Genomic DNA, 24,892 nt, shown 5'->3' with positions numbered 1-24,892 from the left:
AGACAAGAGGAGTCGACCGCACAGAAGAGGCTACAATATGTTTCAATTTACCACTTTGAAAGCCGAGGGCCAGGAGGAGCAGGACTGCTCCCCCCACTCTCACCTCCAGCCCAACAAGGAGTTCTCAGGCCTCACCAGCCCTTCGTGTAGTGAAGAAGGTATCGCCAGCCACTGACTGCCAGTCACCCAAGATCTCAAAAAAATGTAACATTCTCATTCTCTGTTTAAATCCCTCCAAAAGGCTTGCCCTTTCAAATCTCCTGTAATCCCCTCCAGCCCTACAATCCCAACACCCAAATTCCCTGCTCCTCTGACCCCAGCGTTCCTCCATTTCTGGCTATGCCTTCAGTCACTTCAGCCATACACTCGGGCCACCTAAACACCACAATCTCCCTCTCATTGGAAAAGCAGTAGACCAGTCAACCCCCTTGATCCTGTTCTTCCATTCGACTAAATCATGGCCAATCTGTATCTTAACTGCATCTACCCATCTTAGTTCCACATCTCTCGATAGCTTAACCCAACTACTTTTAAAACTCAATTCTTTAACCAAGTCTTTCATCACCCACCATGCCCGTTCCTCCACCACAATTCTCACCCCCCTCATGTCAGGACCATGGATCATTCTTGTAGGTTTAAGGCCCAATATAACTGCAAGCCATTGTCATTGACTGTTCTTCTCCAGAGCCTTGTCAAACAATGGCAGCGTCTGAGATTAGCTGACCTCAGTTTGGGAGCAAGAGCTTTTTTCACCTGGCAGGCTCAATATAGGGATCAACTGGAGTGTAATTAGACCACAGAGCAAAAGCACATCCACAGTAAACTAAACAGACACAAATGCTCAACCCTACCACAGAAAGACAATTCTACATATTAACAATATAATATCCATTTATTACTAGTTAGCACATTTTTGCTTTTTTATTTCAAAAAAATGCAGCAACAGTTAGACAAAAAGACAAAACAATCCCCCTCCCTCACAACACTGCACTGATCAGGGCTGTTCAGAGGTCGTACTTCCCAAGTCTACATTGAACACCGACTGGAAAGTGTGTGGCAGTGAGGGTGGGAAGGGTTAATGGAAGTCGAAGAAGGTTTTTCTGAGGAATACCCCACAACTCGGAGACTCGTTTTATAAGGCTGAGCGAAGATGGGAGGGGAAACGGCGCCATATTTTATACAGGTGTCACACATGGCTCTGGGGCTTCATCAATTAAATACATAATAAAAAGAATTTTAATGATCTGGGAGCATTTTTATATTAAGGGGTTCTGGAAAGATTTCTTAAAAAAAGACTTTTTTTGAAAAAAAGAGAAATATTGTGGGATGGCCAAGGGGAACTGTTTGCCCCCCCACTCCCCCAGAAAAAATATTTGCTTTTGGATACATTTCTCCACTCTTCCACCTCCCCCCATTCTTGAACACGATTGGGAAGGGCAGTACGGAGTGCTGCAACTTATATTTTCACCAATCTCTGGGACGTTGTGGGGTGAAGTGCAGCCATTCCCCTCCCCACACCACCAGCAGAAGGTGCCAAGGTGGCGGGGGGAGGGGGGAGGCTTCCAACAGGGCCTCTCATTGAGGGGGGAAAGGTCTCAAAAAGGGTGAAAAGTCCAAGCACAGGGCTAGACAGCTCTGTGAACTTAGGCTCTTCCTAGAACTCAGCTGCATCTCTAATCCCAGACTAGACGGAGTGCATCTCCTCTATTTGGATCAGAGCAGGTTTCCTTCGCTCTTTAAAAAAAAACTTACCACACACATTCCTTCAGTCAGGAACACATGATTGCCAGGACTTTGGGATTTCTCCCTACTGCAGTGGCCGTTTCCCAGCAGCAAGAGGTACTATGAGTCACTTCATTCTATAGAGATCCAACATCCCCCAACCCCGGGCATTCAAGGCAAGACCCCAGACTTAATCTTATGCTGGTGAATCCAGGGGACCTCTCCTGTGTCAGGTTTTGTGCTTCATGGGCCACTTTGGTTACAAGTAACTGTTTAAAAGTTTAATTCTCTAGTGCTTTTGTGAAAGGCTAGAAGGATAAAATTCTTTTATTTAAGACACAGTGATTACACACCTTCCCTCCCCACAAAATTCAGCAAAGGGACAGTATAGAGTTTGTCCTTTGAAATGCTGCAAGCCCCTCTCCCAGCTAACTGAAGCAAAATATGGTTTGAGAACATTTTTATGTGGGAGGCAAGGGAAGGAGGGGAGGAGAGAGATAGTTGGAGAGAAAGAGAGATCGAGAGCGCAGATATGAAAAAGAATTTACAAAAATAACTTTCCCTTTTTCAAAATGGAAATCCAGTTTAACATTGCTCCAGAAACTAACATGTTTGGGCCCCAAGATCCATCTTCAAGAGCATCCCCAGCCTCGGGTGCATTCACCACGAGCGCTTACTCCCGCTTGCGGAGGATGATGTACATTATGCTGCTGACCAGAGTCAAGGGGAAGCAAATCCAAGCAAGGATGTATGAGGACCCATACCAGCCATTCTGGTCATAGTAGTGGAATTGGACGGTGTAGATACTTGCTGCAGTCACCACGCAGAGACCTGGAACAGGACAGAAGCTCGATTAAATGGGACAAGACAGTCTGTACCTTGGGAAGTGGCAATGGCTATGATGTTGACACCACCGAATACACAGGTCAGCAAGAACACTAGAGTAAAATGTTTCTCCTCCTTTCTCCAACATCACCCTAGTTTCCAGGCCATTATTCCACAGGAGGTCAGATAGGCAAGCTGCTCCAAGGCCTCTGCCATGCTGAATATCCCATTAGAAGCTGAACAAAAGCAGCCCAGGAAGGCTCTGGATGCCAATTTCCCCTTGGGATGACTCCCAGGCTCCAATTGGCACATCCCCTATTACTGAATGGCAATATCCCGCCTGAGAAATGGGAGTTTCAAATCTGGGCTCCAGGATATGTTCACCAGGCATGGATTGATAATCACATTTACCAAGGCCAAGAGGTGAGACCGAGAGTGGAACCTTCAATAACCATTGCTGTTAAAAATACTCTTCCCATTCTCTTCCAGCTAATTCCCATGAGTATTTGTCTAAAATAATACAATGCACACATGGTTCAGCAATACTCTGACAATGAATGAAAGCATGCATAATGTAACTTAATCTCTCAGTCACGACCTCTTATCTTCAGTGAAGAATTGTTCCAAAATAAGCCTGGTGCAGGATTAAGGTGGTGGATATTTGGGGATATGGACCATGGAAACATTCTCCTTACAGTCCCTGGTGTTCCCTCTTCCAGAATATCAAGAGGAAACCAGTGGGATGAGGAAAAGCCATCAGGGTCCATAGAGGTCTCACCAACACTCACATCCCATGAGAGGAAAGTACTTGCAGAAGCAACCTCTGTGAGCACCCACCTGTTCACAAGGATAATATAGATGGTGGAGGATAATTGTATCGCATCTGTGCAGAACAAAGGTTCCCCAACACAACATACCACCATTTCTTAAAATTATTGCATGGTTTTTCGTTCCATTATCTGACCTCTCGATGCCTCCATGTATTGATCGCTCCATGGAAGAACTTCCTAAAGTCAGTCTTCAAATTGCCTTTAATCAGTGTAAACCAATCATGGTTGCTATTAAAGTGGGGTTCTGGACCTATCTTTCTGACCTCTAGGTGGTCAACCCAAGGAACAGTTCATTAGACATAGGTGCTGAGGGTGGGGGGGGGGGGGGGGGCAGGTGTGGATTTACAGGGTACAGGATGGGAAGCACAAGGCTCAGGGAGAGCAAAGGCTGAAAGTCAAAAACCTTTCTTGTGACAAAAAGCAAGCGACACAGCAACGTAATTAGGCATGATGGGTTCGAGGATAGCAATATTCTGGAGCTTTACTCAATCACCTTTGATAAATCAGGATAAATGCAATGTTTTTATGGAGTTTTAATGGGTTGGTAGAGTGCATGCACTGTGGAAGGAAGACGAGATGGGGTCGAATAGCCGTTTTACTCCAGTTTTTCAAACATGCCTTTGTTCGAGTTTTAAATGACTGCATGTCAGATTTTCCAGGACTGTGAGCCTTTAACTTCCCCCTGGGGTGTCAGACGATGTGTGTCTTTATTTTTTAAATAAAGAGACTGCACTCCAACTGAATTTTTTAATCCCTTCTTCCAACCGTAGTCTCCATGTGGTCTTTAAAAGCAAATGTTGCACAAACTTACAGGAGAGCAGCTGAAAGAGGCCAGTGAAGATAAATCGATTTCCTTTCTTCAGTGTGAAGAGCTGGCAGATGAAGAAGAGCAGGGCACAGCAGGTGAAGATCACAGCCAGCACCATGCCGGCCTGGACAGCTTGCAAGTAGTCTGGAGGCAAAACAGATCAAAAGGTTAGTGCTCACCACCTGACAAAGGCATCTCCCGGAGGCCTCCGCATTAACCAGCTGCTTCCAGTTTTAAGTAGTGATCAGGAGTACTTTTTCCAGCCAAAGTTTGCGACCTTAAAAATTAGAATGTGGGTGATTTTGGAGCCACATATTCTATCCTCCTTCCCATTCCTAGCTTCCCCCAACGCCCCACCCCGAGCTGGTCCCAAAGCTTCAACGTCACCTAGTCCATATTTCAGCAGCCCCTAGGCTGTATAGAAGATTTATAGTGCCAATGATGTTCAATGACTTCAACAGGAATGATTATGTCTTGATAGCAGCAGTGAGGAGACTCATTCCTGCAATCCAGTCAAGCTTCAAACCCAGAGTGTGCACATTATACGCAGTCCCGTGAATCTAAATAGCTGCTTTTTAGTCCCTTCTCCATTTAACCTCCGACAACTGTAGCCCATCCAATGACCTTGGTTGATTTGCTCCCTGTAAATGGAGACTGTTGCCGCATGCGAGCAGCAGGTGGCGCCAGTGTGTCACCGTGTGAAAAAGCCATGAAAAATATTGTTCCAGGCTGGAGTCAGGCACTTCCTGTTCAGATTACATTCAAGGAAAGTAAACACTGAAAAACACAGCGAGAGCCTTACTGAGAGGAAGGACTGGCTGCAGTTCATGGGCAAGAAAGACAGCAGCTACAGCTTGGGAACAAAAAAAAAGAGAGAATACGTGAAAAAAAGGACTTGCATTTATGTAGCGCCTTTCGCGACCACCAAACATCTCAAAGTGCTTTACAGCCAATGAGGTATAGTCACTGTTGTAATGCAGAGCCAATTTGCACACAGCAAGCTCCGACAAACAGCAATGTGATAATGACAAGATAATCTGTTTTTGCGATGTTGATTGAGGGATAAATATTGGCCAGGACACCAGGGAGAACTCCCCGGCTCCTCTTCAAAATAGTACCATGGGATCTTTTCCATCCACCCGAGATGGGGCATCGGTTTAATGTCGCATCTGAATGGCGGCGCCTTTAACATTGCAGCACTCCCTCAGTACTGCACTGGAGTGTCAGCCTCAATTTTTGTGCTCAAGCCCCGGAGCGGGACTTGAACCCAGAACCTTGTGACTTAAAGAGGCAGGAATGCCACCAACTGAGCTACAGCTGATGTGCCAGAGGAGGGGATGGGCGTGAGATGAAGGAAAAGATGCAGCATGACATTTGCGAGGGGGAGTGCATGTGAAAGGACAAGGGGGAAAGAGAGGGAGACAGAGCAAGTGACCTCAAATTAGGGAGAGTGAATGCTGTGAGGGCAAAGAGTGAGCAAGGAGACACAGGAGGGGGAAGATAGCATGGTGTCGGGGTGGGGAGTGGTGGTGTTGGGAAACACGAGAGAACAAGAACAAGCTGACCATACTAGGCCCGTTTGGGGTTCAGGGTCCAAAAGTAGGAGGCTCTCCCTCCTGCGCTTATCCAAATGACCATTCTACAATCAACGTCTGGTCAGTGAGTGTCAGCAGCCAATTTGACCATGAAGCCTATCTGGTCTTCACCCTATTTCCACGCAATCACTTCCCAACAGCGACCAAGAGGTAGGAGTATTCAGCACCAGTCAAACCCCAGGCTGACTGTCTCGGTCACCAACCTTACATCGGGAGATGTTGCCTCATGCAATAAACAAAATGTGATTAAAAGTATAGAATTACAGAGGCTGCAGACAATAGCTCCTGCCATTCATGTAATTTCGCTTGTGCACATAAATGCGAGATTTGAGAACATTTGGTCAAAAACTTACCTTCCTTGTCTTTATAGGCTACGTTAACACAGCTGCCATTTGTGTAGAAACACTGTTTCCAGATGTCAATGGAATAACCATTAGTGGTCCACCAAACCTGAGAACGAAACAAACTGTCACCACATGGGTAAGCAAATGGGGCACAGAAGGGGTGAAAATACAGATCACGGACCAACAGAAACTCACGTTTGGAGTTGTCACCATATACATGAAATATCTCCAGGGGAGTCCAGATGGAGGGCCTTTTAATATACTTGGCCATTATGTACCAACACTCAGCATTTGAGGCTGTTGTAAACTCTGACGTGGAACAGATAGAGCAAGTTTCCGGCCTTCGCCTTGGAAAACTGCAGTCACCTTAAAATCCAGCTCGTTCTCCGCACAACAAATGCAATTATGAAGCAGACCGAACTGTGGCCCTTCTCACACCCACCAACCCAATGTCAACCCATCCATTGCCTCTGTGTTTGGCTCCCTTTTTCCACAAATCATTGTGCAAATTCCTGCTCAAGAAAACAGGAGGCAGTCCAGAATAACTGAAGGGACGGAGGAAAAAGAACAGCCGGAAAAATACCGAGGACCAATGGAAAGAGAATCCGAAAACTTTTATCGAAGGGAAGGGGAGAGACCAGAAACTTGCTCTGTCTCAAAGTGCTTTCTTTAGGCTAGTGTCACTGCCCCTCAGTATTGATGCTGTTGAGAAAGATAAGATGATAAACGTTTTATCAGCTATAGCAACCCTCTGCTTGGGGTATCTAGCAACAGGATCTGCAGACTCACATCCGCCCCTCAGAATAAGAGTCCATATTGCTGTGATTGAGAAAGGATCAAAGTGGCCCCAGCAATGAGCCAGCCCAGATCAGATTACAGAGCATTAACAAAGATATAGGACCACCTGGTGGATTACCCGAGCCACTAGACAAGGCTGGGATGGGGCTGAATGTACAACAATTAAGAAATGTCAGCACTTCCATATCATGGTTAGACCTTGTTTCCAGAGTTTGGGAATTTCCAAAAGAGCAGGAATTGCAACATCACTTTTAACCTTATATGGACCCTGTTGCGGGTTCAAGAACTGGGCAGACTCCCAAATGCATCCAAGCAATCATCCGGATTACATGGAGGCACATGTGACTGCTGCCCAGAGAGTGCTCAGCTCAGCTAAGTCTGCACTTCATCAATTGAGGCGCCTGAATCTATTCCCATTGAGAGAAACCTCCTTCAACATCCGCAGAGCAGGCCAATTCTGTACTTACATTGTGAGCCGTAGAGATGAAGAGGAGGATGATGGCAGTCAGATGCAAGACAAAGATTAAGGCTAGCAACAGCAGCATGGTGGATCCAAAGGGTCGTCGTCAAGCCAAGTGCTATACAAGAGTAATACTGCAAAGAGGGGAACATGGTTAGGACACTTTATATAAGGAGGGAACATAGATCATGAATAGCCCAATTGGTAAAATCACTTTTTAGTTTTTTATCCCAGATGTATCTGTTCACCTTCGGGGTCTGGAAGACAAGGTCTTACTCCCATGACTTATGAAGTCTTTGCTAAATATCTCACTACATGCAGCGAACCCAGGGATTGATCCAAAAACCCACAAAGTTATATCTATGCTACAAGCCATATTACACAACCTCACATTGGATCAACTAGACCCCTGGCCCTAGATTATAAACTGCCAAAAAGATTTATTAACCAGTAATTGGATACATGAACAGTAACATTATGCATCGCAGATATACGGTGATCACATATTTAACTAACCCTCCTTGGGAGATAGAATTTGTGTTCAAAGGCCCTTACATTATCTTGCTGGGCTATTCACTGCAGACCTGTCATTGTATCTCTATGGCTTACAACTATTTTCTGGTGGAAGAGGTAAAAACCCCAATTAGAACAAAGGCAGGCCAAGATAGATTTTCAAAATTTGACAAGAGACAAAGCAAATTTAAGGCTGCATCTCAAACTCAAAGAGCCAAACAGGATGTTTGTATTTGAATTGAATGGCTTGGCCCCTCCTTTAGATACCTGTTGCAGGTACAGCATCTGTCCTATGCTTACTATGCGTCAAATACAGCTGAGCCATTTTTAAGAGGAACCTAGTTTTTAAACTCCATTACATAGGAGAAAAGGAGCTAATAAGCTCAGCATAGGTAAAAAGGTCTTCATGTTTGTTGCACCGCCTATTGCTGTCTTGTCACACCACTAAATACTAATTCAACCGGCACATCAGAAAATAAATAGTGACTGCAGAGGGACATTTGCCGCAACATGGGAGCACTTCGCCAACCATATCCCAGATCATTCCAGTCCTGCCTTCAGAAAAAGTTGGAGAAAAGGTCACATGGAGGAGACCATTTCTCAACTCTAGCATTGTGCCGAAGATTGGGACAATTCTAGCCCCATATGTCATGGGGTAAGCTGGCAGTCTAGACTGATGTTTGGTTGCACTGCTCTGAAAGGAACATCTACCACATGGAAGGTCTCAGGAATGTGGCACTTCGTCCTGAGAGACAGTGGATCTGCAACTGTCCCATGTAAAAAGCAGCACCAAGGCTATATTTGGTCAGCTTATTCGCACAAGAGGATGAGAGATAAGAGTTCAGACAGTTATTGATCTCCACTAGAGACCCCCTTCCCTGCCCTTCCCCACTTGATGCCCCCCCCCCAATCACAAATGCAATGAGCACTCGTGGACGTTGCCCCTTTACCAGCTGCTTTGTGAAAGAGCGGGATGGCCGTCAAATCTTTGGTCAAGTCAATCCAGCAAATTTATTTGTTGGTAGCAGCAGAGAGATCCATGAAATGCCACCTCTTCTTCTCCAGCGACAAAGGAGCATGGCAAGAGCTGGGCAACTAAAATGAAGGCATATAGGAACAGATCGCTTAAGCTGTCCATGGGTGCCGTGGGACCTGGACGTCAGGGCATGCTTTTCTTTCCCTCTATTGGTGGCCCTGCCCTATACACCAAGCTCCATGAGTTGTTCACGGCCTGCTGGGAACAGGGCGGGATTCCACGGGATCTTCATGATGCCGTTATCATCACCTTGCACAAAATCAAAGGAGAAAAATCAGACTGCTCCAACTACTGTGGGATCACCCTCCTTTGTATTGCTGGGAAGATCCTGGCTAGAATACTTCTGAACAGGCTTGTGCCTACCATTGCGGAAGAAAACCTTCCATAGAGCAAGTGTGGTTTCCGAGCAAACAGAGGCACCACAGACATGGTATTTGCACTCAGAGAATTGCAAGAAAAGTGTCGTGAGCAAAACAAAGGTCTGTACATCACTTTCTTAGACCTCACCAAGGCATTCGGCACTATGAGCAGAGATGGACTTTGGAAAATCCTTGAAAAACTTGGATGCCCACCCCAGTTCCTGGCCATGGTGAAGCAGTTTCATGAAAATCAGTACGGACAAGTCAAGCAAAACAGTGACCTCTCCAGTCCCTTCCGAATCTCCAATAGTGTGAGGCAGGGACGTGTGCTGGCCCCGACCCTATTCACCATCTTTTTCAGCATGATGCTGCAGCAGGCAACGGAAGACCTTAAGGAGGGAGTTTACGTACACTCCCAGACTGATGGAGGTTTTTTCAACCTCAGGCGTCTCCAGGCTCACACAAAGATACAAGAAAGACTCATCCGTGAACTTCTTTTTGCCGACGACTGTGGACCAGGAGAGCACAATCAGACCTGCAATGTAGAACACATTTTTCCGAGGCAGCACTGAAATCCCGCATCAGCCTGCACCCCCAAGAAGAATATAGACCAAGTATTGTCATCGAGGGAACCGAGCTGACTGCAGTCACACAATTTACTTATCTGGGGAGCTTCATCTTGTTTGATGCCACCATAGACAAGGAAGTGGACATTAGGCTGTCAAAAGCAAACAGTACATTTGGCAGACTCTACAAATGTGTGTGGAGCAACCACAGCCTCAGAGCACAGACCAAACTCAAAGTGTACAAAGCCATAGCCTTCACCACCCTTCTCTATGGTGCCGAGTCATGGGTCCTATACCGCCGTCATGTACGCCTTCTAGAGCACTTCCATCAGCATGTGCCTCCGCAGCATCAAGATCCACTGGCAGGACCGCATCTCAAACATTGAAGTCCTGGAAATAGCCAACATCACCAGCATCGAGGCCATCCTCCTGCAAAGCCAACTGCGTTGGGTGGGTCACATTGCCCAGATGGACGACAGTCGCCTTCCCAAGATCGTGTTGTATGGAGAGCTGACCACGGGTAAAAGGAACAGAGGGGTCCCATGCAAACATCTCAAGGGCGCCCTGAAGAAGTCCCTCTGTGTGCCACATCAACCATCACCAGTGGGAAGCACAGGCCATAGATCGTGATGCCTGGAGATGCTACATCAGGAGGGCTACAGACACCTTTGAGACTGAGCGAAGAACCAGCATGAAAGAGAAAAGGAGGAGAAGGATAGATCCAATTGCCCCCAGCAGCGACTACACCTTCACTTGTACCCATTGTGGGAAAATCTGTCGGTCACGGATAGGCCTGACTAGCTACCTGCGGGCCTGCGACCGAGGACTACAACCTACCCAAAATCTTTGTCTGTGAAAAAATGCCAAGAATGGTTCTCATTCCTGATGAGGGCACTGAACTCGTGCTGGGGGATTCATCCTGGGCAGAGACAGTCCTTCCGACCGAAGTAACCAATCCTCACATAAGCCTACACCACAAGAGGACACTTCAACCACAATGGTGGGTGGGAAAGGATCAGAGACACATGTGGCGTCCATTATTGCTCCCTGAGCATTAATCAGAACACAGACTGTGACCAGTTGCTCCATAGAAATACAGGCTGGTGTACAACTTCATGGGCACTAGCAGCAATCCTTCACATCTCACCCCCATGCCCAAGTGGCCAATCCACAGGCAAGAGCCTCAACAGGGCACCAGCTACAGATTTTGGTATCTGGTGAACACAGCAGGATTTTCTTCACAAGCTGGGTGGAAGAGGTTTAAAAACCATCATTTCCCTCGAGGGTACCTTCACCTAAAAGGAGGCCCTAATTACCATTATCCCACATCTGTAGATTAAAGGATGCTGGCAGTGACCACACACTTTTTGATCTACAAGGGAGTCGAGGGTTATGGGGGGCAGGCAAGAAATTGGTTAAGGCCAGAATTAGATCAGCTATGATCTTATTGAATGACGGAGCAGACTCGAGGGCTGAATGGCCTACTTCTGCTCCTATTTCTAATGATCTCTGAGCAAGGCCGTGGTATATATAGCAAAGGCAACATGGGGGTAGATTTCGACCTGGGTCCGACTTCAGGCACTACCGCAGAATAGATGGAAATTGGTCCTCAGGCCTCATCGACATTCAACACGAGCTGCTGCCACTGGTCACACCTCCACAGGCAGTTCGCACAAGCTAAGAGGCCCATGTCCGGCTGCCTGTCTTTCGGGGAGTGGCCCTCAGGTAAGTTCAGAAAGAGGGGATTGGAGCGGGCTGCAGGGGTGTGGATTGTCACTTCTAGTTCTCATGGTTCCACAGGAACGGTTGACCGTCACAGGGCCCACTGAAGAATCTTGAATGCAGCAGATTCTGCTTGCTGCCAAATTTCTGATCCTTCAACAGGCGTTGGGCCCCTTAAATATGCAAATTAGGAACCTAATGCCTGTTTCTGGTCTCCTCCCAGGGTGCCTTAAAAAAATGATAAAAAGGTCCAACTGCTGAGTGAGGATCGGCTGCTGGCCATCCCATTGCTACTGTGTGCGTGCTCCACACCCAAACAAAGGGGCATAACATTGACCAATTTCTACCCAGGGGCTTTGGCGATGCCAGCTCTTGCCCCAATTGTTATGGGTTCACTCCCTTCCTGGGAAGGGAGAGTAGGGCTGGTTCCCAGCCTCACACCTGGACATCTCCAACCACCCTCTGTAGAAGGGAAGCTTTTGCCCAGGATCTCTCCCTACTGAAGAGTTTAATTAATGTCCATGCACCAAGAGCTGGAATCAAGACCTATTGAAATGTAACCACAAAGTAAACATATTCAAGGAAGTGAAATCCAAATGTACAAAAAGAAAATTTGCATGCAAGAAGGAAAAGGAGAGAGTGCATGGAGATCACAAAGGAACTAAGCCCTGTGGGATGTGCAGCCGGTAATTCTAACCCAATTGAAGTCCGCAAAGATAAGCAAGGTTGTTGAATCAGAAATTTGACTTGCAAAAACTTTCTGACAGCAATTAATGGAGCCAAGAGATAAGATGGCCTTTCTCCTTCATTACTTGGGTTTGAATACAACTGAGGCTGTTAGGATGAAAATGTTATTCCTCTGTCTCCTCATCTAGGAGGGCCCAACACAATGTGGCTTTGAAACAGCTTCAACCTAGAAACTCCTGAGCACGCAAATGCAGATAACAATTCCCATGGTAGGATACGAATGACAGGCATCAGAAGCGTGAATGATGTAGAAAATGGAAGTTCCAACATGTTGCATTAATTACTGATATACGAATTTTTACATAGGAACAGGAGGAGGCCATTCAGCCCCTCGAGGGCATTCTACCATTCAATAAGATCATAGCTGATCTGCGACCTAACTCGATCTACCTTTAATACTTCTGATTTCATTTTAAATCTGAGCGAGATTATGCATTGATCTAGCTTCAATTGCCATTTGTGGCAGAGCGTTCCAAACTTCTACGACCCTGTGTGTGGGGCAATGTTTCGTAGTTTCACTGCTGAAAGGTCTTGCTCCAATATTCAGACCATGCCCCCAGTCCCAGACTCTCCAACCAGTGGAAATATAATTTCTATCGACCCTATCTGTTCCCCTTGATGATGTTCTTGAAAACTTTGATCAAATCACCCCTTAACCTTCCAAATTCCAGGGAATACAACCCTAGTTTGTGTAATCTCACCCCAGAAATTAACCCTTGAAGTCCAGGTATCATTCTGGTAAATCTGCGGTGCACTCCTTCCAAGGCCAATATATCCTTCCTGATGTGTCGTGCTCAGAACTGTAAAGCGAGCCTCGCTTTGCATTTATCCATTGCTGAAAATACTCCATTGCAACTCTGGCTGCCTGAACTAGGATGTTGTTCTGCACAGTGAATATGGCGTTGTTTACTCCAAATGTGTTTCTCAGTCAAGACAAAGCGTCGTTATGGCACCAGATGCAATTATGAAATTCAGGCTAGCCCCGAAGTTATAGATTCATACAGCATAGAAGGAGGTCATTTGGTCTACAATGCCTGTGCTAGCTCTTTGAACGAGCTATCCAGTTATCCCCAGTCCCCTGCTCTTTCCCCATAGCCCTGTAATGTTTTCCTTTTCAAGTATATATCCATTTCCCTGTTGAAAGTTCCAATTGAACATGCTGCCACCGCTCTCACAGGCAATGCAATCCAGATTGTGACAACGACATCTGGAAAATCTTACTCACCATCCCTGCCCTTATACTCCACAACCACTTCCCCTCGCTAAGTATCCACTAATCTGTCTCCTCAGGCAGCCCATTCCAGACATTCATTGTAAAGTAATTCAGTCTGAACAGCTTCCGTTTAGAGTTTCTTTGGAGTTAAAGTCCGATAATTTTTGTGACTATACCACATTTGTCGAAGGTAAAGAAATAGTACTTTTCAGGACTGCAGGATGTCTCAGAACGCTTTACAACCAATGAAGTACTTTTGAAGCATAGTCACTGTTGTATTGCAGGAAACTGACACAGCATGCTCCCCAAAACACTGTAATATGTGGATGGCCAGATAATCTGTTTGAATGATGTTGTTTGAGGGCTAAATGTCAGTCAGGCCACTGCAGAGGATGCCCCCGCTCTTTTTCAAAATTGTACCATGGAAAGTTTTACAAGCACCTGAGAGGGTAGACATCACCTTGTGAATAGTGAAGGTTATGGTGCTACTATTTACCTGGCTGAGTTTAGTGATGTCACAACTGCAAAGTGCGTATTTCCCACACATGTAGTTGCAGTGCCTGTGATGCCAAAGCCAGCAATGTCCTAGGCATCAAAGATGACACAGAACTAGAAATGGGAAGGGGTTTGGTCCATTGGGATTGGGCACAATGGAAGTGAATGGGAAGGGGCTTGAGTCCATTGGGGGTTGTGCACAGTGGGAGCGAATGGGAAGGAAGGGGTTTGATCCATCACTGTAACCGTAGGGCGGCACAGTGGCGCAGTGGTTAGCACCGCAGCCTCACAGCTCCAGTGACCCGGGTTCGGTTCTGGGTACTGTCTGTATGGAGCTTGCAAGTTTCTCCCTGTGACTGCGTGGGTTTCCGCCAGGTGCTCCGGTTTCCTCCCACAGACAAAGATTTGCAGGTTGATAGGTAAATTGGCCATTATAAATTGCCCCTAGTGTAGGTAGGCGGTGAGGATGTGGTAGGGAATATGGGATTAATGGATAAATGGGTGGTTGTTGGTTGGCACAGACTCGGTGGGTCGAAGGGCCTGTTTCAGTGCTGTATCTCTCTATGACTCTATAACTGGAAAAAACAGGAAGGAAGGAGCAGGTTTGCCAGGTTATAGAGCAAAGTGCCGAGTCCCAGTAGGAGAGGGAACCCGACAGACTGCGGCTGGCAATGACTGGAGCACCACGCAGCATGGAGTGCAAGAGGGGAGCGGTGAGGGACGAGCAAGAGGCAGCGGAGGGAATGGGGCTGTGGCAGACAGGATGGCTCCTTGAGCTGCAGGCAGCTTGACTGGCACACCGTTACCCAGAACAAGAGAGTGCAGTTGAGCGAGTGGCCAGCAGTTACTGGTGTGTGATGACATCACCACGTGCAGGCGCAAACCAGTACTCGCACCGGCTGACGGGGCTCACGCCATGGACGTCAGAGGTGGGAGAAACGGCACAAGCGCAAAGATGCCTGGTCAATCGTTGTCAGGAGTTAGTGTATTTAGATGCAGAAAGGATGTTTCCCTTGGTGGGGAAATCTAAACCAGGGGGGACACAGTTTCAGAATAAGGGGTCTCTCTTTTAAGATAGTAATGAGGAGGAATTTCTTCTCTCAGAGGGTCGTTAATCTTTGGAATTCTCTTCCTCAGAGAGCAGTGGAGGCTGGGTCATTGAATATATTCAAGGCTGAGTTGGACAGATTTTTGATCTACAAGGGAGTCCAGGGTTATGGTGGGGGGGGGGGCAGGCTGAAAAGTGGAATTAAGGCCACAATCAGATCAGCTATGATCCTATTGAATGGCAGTGCAGACTTCTTATGTTCTTATGTATTTACTTTCACATGGGTTGGCAAGCGTGCCCGCTCGTCACACTGCCAGTTCTCTATGAGTAGTGCATTCCTAAATTGGCTTATCTTGGATTAGCAGCTGGCAAAAGGTCAAAAGAATCTAAATGAGCCTGAACTGTGGAAAAGTATGGACAATATTAGAAGGCGCTTAATGGTAGAGGCTTTCTTACAAGCTCCCCCAACAGAGTATCACTAAACTCCTTTAGGGAAAGGGTCATGGCACAATATAGAATAGTACCCCACACGGGCAGCATCTACCAGACTAACCAAAGGCAGCGATCCCAACTTTGTCATTTTTGTGCTGATGCCTTGAGAACTCGAAAGCACTTTGCGAAGAATAATTATTCTGATTGCAAAAAAGAACAAAGGTACATGGCTTGTGTGGATCCCAGCCCTTCTCTCCCCTCCTTTAAGATAATCCTCTGCCTCTTGGACCAAGCTATACGTCACCTGTCCTAATGTTTCTTTGACTCAGTGTTAATTATGACGCTGCAAAGAGATTTTGGATGTTTTACCACATTGAAGGCGCAAGTTGAGTACACACATATTTTGAACAGGAACTTTTCCTCGTCCCCATTGCAAAACAACTCTGTCAAAACAGGCAGCCGGAGGAAGGAAAACTCGAGCTTCAGTAACTCTCAGGAGATTTGGTTTCCTCTCCGAAAAGGAGTGGGAGAGGGCGGGCTAATATGTCTTGCGAGCATCAACAAACTGATACGATCAAGGATGGAATGGAAACAGGAAGTACAGAAGATTCAGTTCACTCAGTTCCTAAAGTATTGTTGGCCAGGAATGCAAATCTTCTGAACGAGGGGGCTCCAGTCCATTGTAGCACAAAGATAGCTCAGGATTGCCCAATGCACCATTGAGAATCCCTGTACTATAATCACAACCTCTCTAATGCACTAACCAAACTTATCAAGACAAGCCTCATGCTCAGCATTTCCCATCAATTTAAAAAAACATCCAAGGTTCTGCATGACCCCAGGACATCCCCAAATGCTTTACAGCCAATGAAGGACTTTAGTCACTGCTGTAATGTAGAAAATTAGCACGAAGCAAGGTGGCACAGCAGCAATGCGATAACAACATAATTTGCAGATAATCTGCCAGCCTAGATTTGCACTCAAAGTTCTGGAGTGATGCCTAAGAAACATAAGAAATAGGAGCAGGAATAGGCCATACAACCCATCAAGCCTGCTCAGCCATTCAATAATATTATGGCTGAACATTTACATCAACTCCACATTCCCGAACTATCCCCATATCCCTTGATTCCCTTATTGTCCAAAACTCCACCATCTCAGTCTTGAACATACTCATCGACTGAGTATCTACAGCTCTCTGGGATAGAAAATTACAAAAATTCGCAACCCTCTGAATGAAGACATTTCTCCTCCTTTCAGTCCCAAACACTTTATCCTGAGACTATGACCCCTAGTTCTCGACTCTGTAGCCAGGGCAAGCAGCCCCTCAGTATCCACAACCTTCTAGTTTAGAGCCACATTGTCATTTGGTGTATTCCAGTAGCGTTACGGAGTCCATCCCATGAATTCCAACCTGGATCATGCCGGATGTTAGGCATCATTTCTCAGGTAATAGTGAACCTCTGCAATGCATTACCAGGTGTGGTGGGTGCTGACTTTCTGCAGACTTTCAGAAGGAAGCTGGACTGGTTCGTATAAAATGAGTAGCAGTTAACATATGCGATCTCCTAGACTGGTTTCAGTCTGCAAGTGGTCAGAGAGCAATTTTCCAGGGAGATCATTTGACTCTGGGGTTTTTTTCCTGTGTTTTTTGCCTATCCCAGGAGATTACATGGCTGTGGAGGGGTAGGAAGTGTCTTGTTACAATGGAGTGAGAAAAGAGACGAGAGACAAAGCATCTCAAAAGGGCACGGCAGGCCGAGTTAAAGGTAATATCACAGATCTCAACAAATCTTCAGCAGGCCAAGGTAAAAGTCACCGACTCTGTAAACAGCTCAAGCCCCTTAATGTGCAAACACAACACTCATGTTAACATGCAATGCACAACAGTGCCTGTTGAGTGATGTTGGAATGATGGAAATGGCCGTAGGTCTGATCCATTCAGAAGTTTGCCAAACATTTCTGCCATGAAGAAAATGTCCCTTTAAAGATGGGTTCTGATGAAAGGTCACACAAACCTGAACCTCTCCAGATGCTGCCAGACCTGCTGAGTACTTCCAGCATTTTCTGTTTTTTAATTCTGTAAGATGGGGGCAGGAAAAGGAAGAAACTGTCATTTCCCCAATCACAACCCCGCAGTTTCCTTAATCTGTGCTGCCAAGGGCCCAAAAGCAGTGTGCTTTAATCAGCAAACACTGCCCCCTAAACCATTCCCCCACATACATCAGTATCTCTACCCCAGTACTACTACCGCCCAATACCAGATCCATTTTACCCCACCTGGAGGCAGCGAACACTCAATAACAACTCTGCTCCTCCCAGCACGAGTAATCCGTTTAAAACAGCAGCTCACCACGCACGCACCACTGCAGCCCGACTCCTGAGGTCTGTGGTTTGACTGGCTGGTTAACGGGTTTCTACTAATGACAGCCACAATCCTTCCAAACCCACAGCCCATGAAATCATTGTGCAAAACTGGTTGAAAAAAAAAAAATCCCAGAGCCCAGTGACAACACAGAGTAAACATCATCACGCGATGGAGTTGCCGAATTTCTCCTCCAGAAGCATTTAGCAACTTTACTTAAATGTCAGCACCTTTAATAGACGTCACTACAATAACAACTTGCACTTACATAGCACCTTTAAGAGTAGCAAAACATCCCAAGGCACTTCACGGGAGCGTAAATCAGACAAAATTTGACACTGAGCCACATAAGGAGATATTAGGAGGGTGACCAAAAGCTCGGGCAAGGAGGTAGGTTTTAAAGAGAGTGTCTAAAAAGAGGAGAGAGAGGCGGAGAGGTTTAGAGGGGCAATTCCAGAGCTTAGGGCTCGGGTAGCTGAAGGCACAGCCTCTAACAGTGGAGTGAAGGAAGTGGGGAATTGGACAAGAGGCCAAAATTGGAGGAACAGAGAGTTCTTTGAGGGTTTTAGTTTATTTAACTCAGCCAATCACAAACACACCCAAGCATGTGTCATTATTAAAGCAGTCTGTCTGCATCTGCCATCGCGATCCCCTGACTCAGTCACTGCAACGAGGCAACTCGGCTGGAGGCTGGGAGTTCTCGGACACGTTTGCCTGCTAGTGCTCGCTGGGGTTATGACTGATGTAACCAGTGCTGCTCAAACAAGTGGTATTTAAAAGCTGCGAGTGCCTGGCTGAGTCCCAGGGTAGCAACGACCCCTCAATCACTGATCAAAACAACCCAAATCTCAGCACCATCAAAACACACAATGACTCCCGGTTTCCATTCAATCATTTAAAGAGGAAGTGTTACAGGATGGGGGAGTTGAATCAAGCAGACAGTATTGGCCAGCCAACATTAAAAGGGGCAGGATCCATGTCAGAAAAACAGTTGCTGGCAAACTGGAGATGCATTAGACTCCACCTCCTTTACATCAGGCTGTATATCTGCACTCTTTCACATTTACAATACATTTTCAAAACTGCTACTTAAAGACGGTGCTCTTTTAAATCAACACTGTTTTAACCACCCCCAGCCCCCCAACCTCAAAAGCTCCCCCTCAACCACTGCCAACACCAGCCTTACAGATTTTCTGTAGCACCACACACACACTAGTCACTGATACCCACCCTGCTCCAGCACAGCTTTTATATTGGGGGCAGCTGTGTGTGTATCACATTGAGCACCGTGCTGGAGGCCCTGCTCATCAAAACAGACATTTGCCCTGACAGTTGCAGAATTTCAGCTGCAGCTTCTGGGGTTTAGGAAGGGTAAGGTCACTATCTTTCTGTCCCCTCTAAACACAGACTCGGGGTATTGTTATGCATTGGATGGTGGAGGGAGGAAGGCTGACTGGACACAGCAGCCCCTGTAAAACCTTCTGTTGCACTTACAGTACAATGGAAGTATCTTGCAAAGTTTGATCTCTTTTCAGAATGGGTTGCAAGCCCATTCCCATCTTCTCCATGCCCCCTCCCCCTCACCACCAGTTTCCTCTCGCCTGCCCCTGTAAACCTTTATTTAAGCTGGGGAATACAGAGCACCAACAACTTTCCCATACCTCATGCCAGTTGTGCATTCATGAATGAGTTGACAGCAGGCTAGTCCACGAGGAGGTGCTTCACGGTTAAGTTCCATTCCTTACTCACCCATACTCGGCATCATTGGGGACTGGACAGCAGGCTCCATAACCAGAGGACACAGATTTGAGATAATTGGCAGAAGAACCAGAGAGGAGATGAGAAGTCTTTTTGAATGCAGTGAATTATAATGATCTGGAAAATTGCAGGGCTATGGAGAAAGAGTGGAGATGGAACTAATTGGATAGCTCTTTTAGAGAGCCAGTAATGGGCACGATGGGCTGAATGGTCCCTGGTCGATGTAGGCCCCAACCCAGCTCGCATAGTGAGCAATTACACAGGACATTCACTAGGAACTTGGCTTTGTAATGCACAGATAAAGTGTAGATATCCTCCTGGCAGTACATTGGGACATATTGATGCTCTTTTTTCAATGTTCCCATTTGGTGGGAGTCCGTGGCCAACTGCTCCGCGTTACTAATCGCTGGGAATCAGCATCCCTTTTATTTCCGGGAAAGGGGAATGTGCCAAACAGCATAGGCGGTTAATGTTATTTATTTTTGATAAACTCCAGCGTTCCTTGTGCGTTTATCATGCGATTGAGTGTTAGTCACATTCAATGGAGAGTCTATTATCTGAACAACAGGCCAATAGTGTTCTGATAAGATAACGGCTACTTGGCAGCTGATTGATGACCCAACCCTGTGCTATTATGTTCAATTTATCTTTGTTCCTTCTTTGACTTCCTTTCTCCCGCTCCCTCTGACAGTTACGTGTACATCCTCGGATTGAAAATCCTCAGCCACTCCCACCATCCGACTCCCTCATATTGTTCCTTCAATGGTTGCCAAGAAGAAATCATCCTTCTGGCCTGTAACCTGTCTCTCATTCACCCTCCACTGAAATATTACTATCTCTATTTTAAAGACCCAACAATTACAATCAATGCTACCAATATCTTTTATACCTGGTTTCTCCCAGACACTTCCTACTGAAGACTTCTTGACACGCTAGCTCACCAAATCATGGGGCTCCTCATTTCCCTGAGATCTTTCTTCCAATGATCTACAGAATTTCCAAAACCAACTTTTGCAGGCCCTTAACCATCGAGAAACCATTTACCTCACCACCCCCTCTATTCTTGGCAGGTCACTATTTGAAGAAAAGCAGGGGAATTCTCCCTGGTGCATTCCCTCCAACCAACCAACAGTAAAACCAATTATCTGGTCATTATCTCTTTGCTGTTTGTGGGAGTTTGCTGTGCACAAATTGGCTGTTGGGTTTGCTACATAACAGGTGACTACACTGCAAAAGTACTTCATTGGCTGTAAAGTGCTTTGGGGCATCCTGAGATTGTCAAAGGTGCTATATAAGTGCAAGTTCTGTCTTTAACCAGTTGCTTAGATAGGAGTGAGAGATCAAGGAAGGGCAAGAAACACAGAGAAGGGACTGACAAGGGTGAGAATATGAATGCATGAGAGCACACAAACAGGGAGCACAAGAGCAAGCATCCAGAGAGCTCACATATCTAATCATCCATAAGCAAGGTCTGCGGTTTTACAACAAGTTCAGCAAAAACTTAAAAGAAAACGAGCTGGTGCAGGATGGGAAGCACCAGAAAGTTCAGGAACTGAAAGTTTGACCAAGCACAGTGACATCACCGGAAAAGATTTGTGGCAGAGATTCTCTGGCTGCCCTTTCAGGCTCCACCAGATGTCAAGATGTTCCTGATTTGCAAAGAGCACCAAAACAGCAACCGGATATAATACTGACCCAGCAAAACCACTGGTCACTACAATCGAGTAAATAACAATGAACTGGCTTAACATAGCGAGTCAGCTTGTGAAGTCACATGTGATCCATATACACACAATACCAGATACACAAAGGTGTCAGCTGTGGCTCAGTGGTAGCACCCTTGCCTCAGTCAGAAGGCTGTGGGTTTTCCCTTCAGAGACTTGACCACATGATCCAAATTGACACAGCCAGTGCAGTACCGAGGGAGTTCTGCACTGTCCAAGGTGCCATCTTTCAGATGGGAGATTAATCCCATGCCCTACTGGGCCTCTCAGGTGGACGTCAAAGATCCCACATCACTATTTTGAAAGGGAACAGGGGGAAGCTCTCCCCGGTGTCCCAGCCAACCCTTATCCCTCAGACACCACCACATGGAGCCCATTGCCATTTTTGGGATCTTGCTGTGTGAAAGTTGGCTCCCGCATTTCCCTACCTCGCAGCTGTGACTGCGTTTGTGAACAATTTGGGGCCTCCTGAGGTCATGTAAGGCGTTATATAAATGCAAGTCTTTCCTTGATATAAACTGGCAACACGCCCTTGCTCATCGATCCACGTCACTGGCACTCCACTTTCAACTGAAGGTGCCAATGTCCATTCCACATAACTGGGACTCCACTGTATGCGTATCCCACCAAGCCTGCTCTCCTGCAGCGTGCTCTGGGTGTGCACATCACTTCAACAACCCCTCAATGAAGGGGAAAAATGGGAGAGATCGAACTCTCAATTAAAGTAGGTGAACTCACACTCATCCAGATGTGACTGAAACCAGCCAGGACTGACCCCGTCACCCCTGAATAACTCAACAAGTCTCACCTCCCATCCCCCATCAGCTCAGACACCCACCCACCCCCATTCCCTTCACTTCATGTCCCAAATTCCTGCCACCGCGGGCGCTACAGAGCTGATTGGGTGGGGAAAGAGCCCAAAACAAGACTGATTCAAAACATCTGGTTGAAGAATGACAGCAGCTTCGACGTCTCTCATCCCCTTCGGAAAAAAAAAATAAAGCAGACAGAGAGTAGAAGGGTCGTTCGGATGGGATGGGAGTCTGAAAAGAAATTTTTTTAAAATTAAAACAAAAAAAAACACTTAATACCGGTTTTAGTGTCCAGAACTATCCCTGGCTTGCCACGCCCGTCCTTAATACTTTAATTGAAAAAAAAACGGTTTCGTCTTTATACTTTAAAATATTACATTCTAAATACTACATAGATTTAGTGACGAGTTTTAAAAACTAAAACCACGATGAGTTTTAAAATCTGCGTTTGTTTTCAGTTCAGTTGATTTGGGTAGGGGGGAAATAAACCCCCAACACTGCCATCCTTTTTTTTTTAAAGTACCTAATTCCACTTTTCCCTGTTTTTGAGTGTTAATTACTGCCCTTAACAGGGTGCAGATAGACTGAGGTTCAATTTAAAAAAAAGATTGAAGTCAGTTTCAATTAGCTGAAATTGACATCTAAACGGCAGCCCTGAAACTGATCGGAGCATCTGAACATTTCCCACTGAGTTTCTTCCTCAAAAGAAGTTTTTTTTTAAACAAAGGAATAGATTTTGGGGGGTTGGGGAGTGGAGAAATATCAAGAGAGAGGAACGATCCTTACCTGGAATCCCTGAAACTGAGACGAGCTGCCGAGTTCGAGCCTGGAGAAAAGATGAACACAACTTGTTCGCAGTCCCAGTCAAACCAACGCCCTCCTCGCTCACATCACTCGTTACCGTCCAGTGGGCTTTAAAGCGACCGCGCGTCACTTTTTCTGGGAAGCCTCCCCTCCTCAGTGGTGAAGGATTGCGCTTATTTTCGCCCCTTGCTTATTTATTATGGCAACAAGATTTTATGTTTCTAATTTGATAGTGCTCTCGCCTCTGAGTCAGCTGGTGGGTTGGAGTCCCAACTCCAGAGACTCGAGGCTAACACCCCGCGCCCACCCATCCATCCCTGCCTATCCAGGGCAGTGCTGCACTGTCGGAGGCACGGTCTTACCCTCCTGGGTGAAATATCTCAGGGCGCTTTTTTTCGAAAAAGAGCAGGGAAGTTCTTACCGGTGTCCTGGCCAATATTATCCTAGACCAGAACAGATTATCTGGTCGTTATCACACCAACACTTCACAAGCTGGCTGTGAGGCAGTTTGGAACGCACTGAGGCAGGGAAAGGCGCTATAGAAATGTAAGTTCCTTTGTTACTACATGGATTCCTGGAAATTTTACCCGTGTTTTAAAGAAAGACACATGGGTGACTGGGTATTCCAAATTCTGTTTTAATAAGATGAACTCCAGGATCTGTTTCCAGCATCTTGCACTCTGTAAATCCATCTGTTGTTCAATGAAAGACCCAAAGTAGAGGGTCATATCAAAGCAAAATTCTGCAGATGCTGGACATCTGAAATAAAAACAGAAAGTGCTGGAAATACTCAGCAGGTCAGGCAGCATCAGTGAAGAGAGAAGCAGGGTTAACGTTTCAGGTCAGTGACCTTTCATCAGAGCTGGCAAAGGTTAGAAAAGTATTAGGTTTTAAGCAAGTGAAGGGGGTGGGGAAGAGAATCTTCCCTTTCGTTCTTGCCCCTGCCCCCTTCAAGGAATGCCCCTTAATTAGCAGTACCTCCGCCACCCACCCTATGAGTACTGTTTGAACAGTTATTCCATTTGGTCACATTTGAAATTCAGGCGGAGGAGCATTTTAAAGAGCAAGTTTGATCACTTGGGCTGTAACAATCTCCTAAACTGTGAGAAAGGAACTCTCTGTACATTTACCAGTGTCACACCGTTCTGCTGCGCTCAGTTTCAGAATGGCTATTCTGTGATGAACTGTGCAAAGTTTTATTCATGGATCAGCCCAGAAGAGTGTCTCAGCCACTGTAGTGTTGAGTAACACAACTCAACAGTGTAAAACGCTTTACTCCTTTCAATTCAAAGTTAATTCATTCATGTTATCTGAAAATCCACCTTTAGCATGGATTTGCCATTGTACTGTCATTACATCTCCTCATTCAGATTATCGGATAATTTCCTATTTCACTGCATGAATCAACTTCCAATTATTAGGAGTTGACGGAATACAGGAATGAGCAGTACACAAGCTGCATAGTACCAAGTTGGGAGTGAGCTGATGTCTTTCAGATGAGACATTAAACCGACACTGTCTGCCCTCTGAAGTGGATGTAAAAGATCCTATAGCACTATTTTGCAGAACAGGGAAGTTATCCCTCCAGAACGAGGATGACTTTCTTCCCCTCCAGGGCTGTGGCTCCTTAGATGGCTGAATAGTCCAATTCTGGATCCGCACACTCTGCCACAGATGGGGCAGGTGGTGTTTGATGAGGCGAGTGAATGGGATGCTCGAAATTCCGAACTCTGCTTCCGCTGTTTGCACTTGGTCACTGCCTGGGCATGTCAACGTTGTTCGAACTGGCTGGCACCTTCGTGGATGCTTCTTCTCCATTTTATCCCCAGTGTCCTGGCCAATACTTAACCAACATCACAAAAACAGCTTGTCGGGTTATTCGCATATTGCTGATTGTGGGAGCTTGCTGTGCACGA

At 46.2% G+C, this 24,892-nt stretch overlaps 1 protein-coding gene across 3 annotated transcripts; it reads right to left on the bottom strand.

The window, feature by feature from the left end:
* Positions 1-873: 873 nt before the first annotated feature.
* On the bottom strand, positions 874-23,229 carry LOC137353343 (peripheral myelin protein 22-like). Of its 3 annotated transcripts, XM_068019497.1 has the most exons (6): positions 22,959-23,229; positions 17,532-17,593; positions 7,390-7,500; positions 6,134-6,230; positions 4,189-4,329; positions 874-2,553 (listed from the first exon to the last, which is right to left on the bottom strand). In XM_068019497.1, the coding sequence occupies exons 3-6, from the start codon at positions 7,465-7,467 to the stop codon at positions 2,396-2,398; spliced, it is 474 nt and encodes a 157-aa protein (XP_067875598.1). In that variant the 5' UTR covers positions 7,468-7,500; positions 17,532-17,593; positions 22,959-23,229; the 3' UTR covers positions 874-2,395. The 3 variants fall into 3 exon arrangements, with proteins under 3 accessions (XP_067875598.1, XP_067875597.1, XP_067875596.1); XM_068019496.1 differs by lacking the exon at positions 17,532-17,593 and having other exon boundaries at positions 22,959-23,226; XM_068019495.1 differs by lacking the exon at positions 17,532-17,593 and having other exon boundaries at positions 7,390-7,516; positions 22,959-23,224.
* Between the last annotated feature and the right edge of the window lie 1,663 nt (positions 23,230-24,892).

Source organism: Heterodontus francisci, chromosome 41 (genome assembly GCF_036365525.1).
Source record: "Heterodontus francisci isolate sHetFra1 chromosome 41, sHetFra1.hap1, whole genome shotgun sequence".
Lineage (NCBI taxonomy): Eukaryota > Metazoa > Chordata > Chondrichthyes > Heterodontiformes > Heterodontidae > Heterodontus > Heterodontus francisci.
Note: the sequence above shows the minus strand (reverse complement) of the source record. Positions and strands in the feature narration are given on the sequence as shown.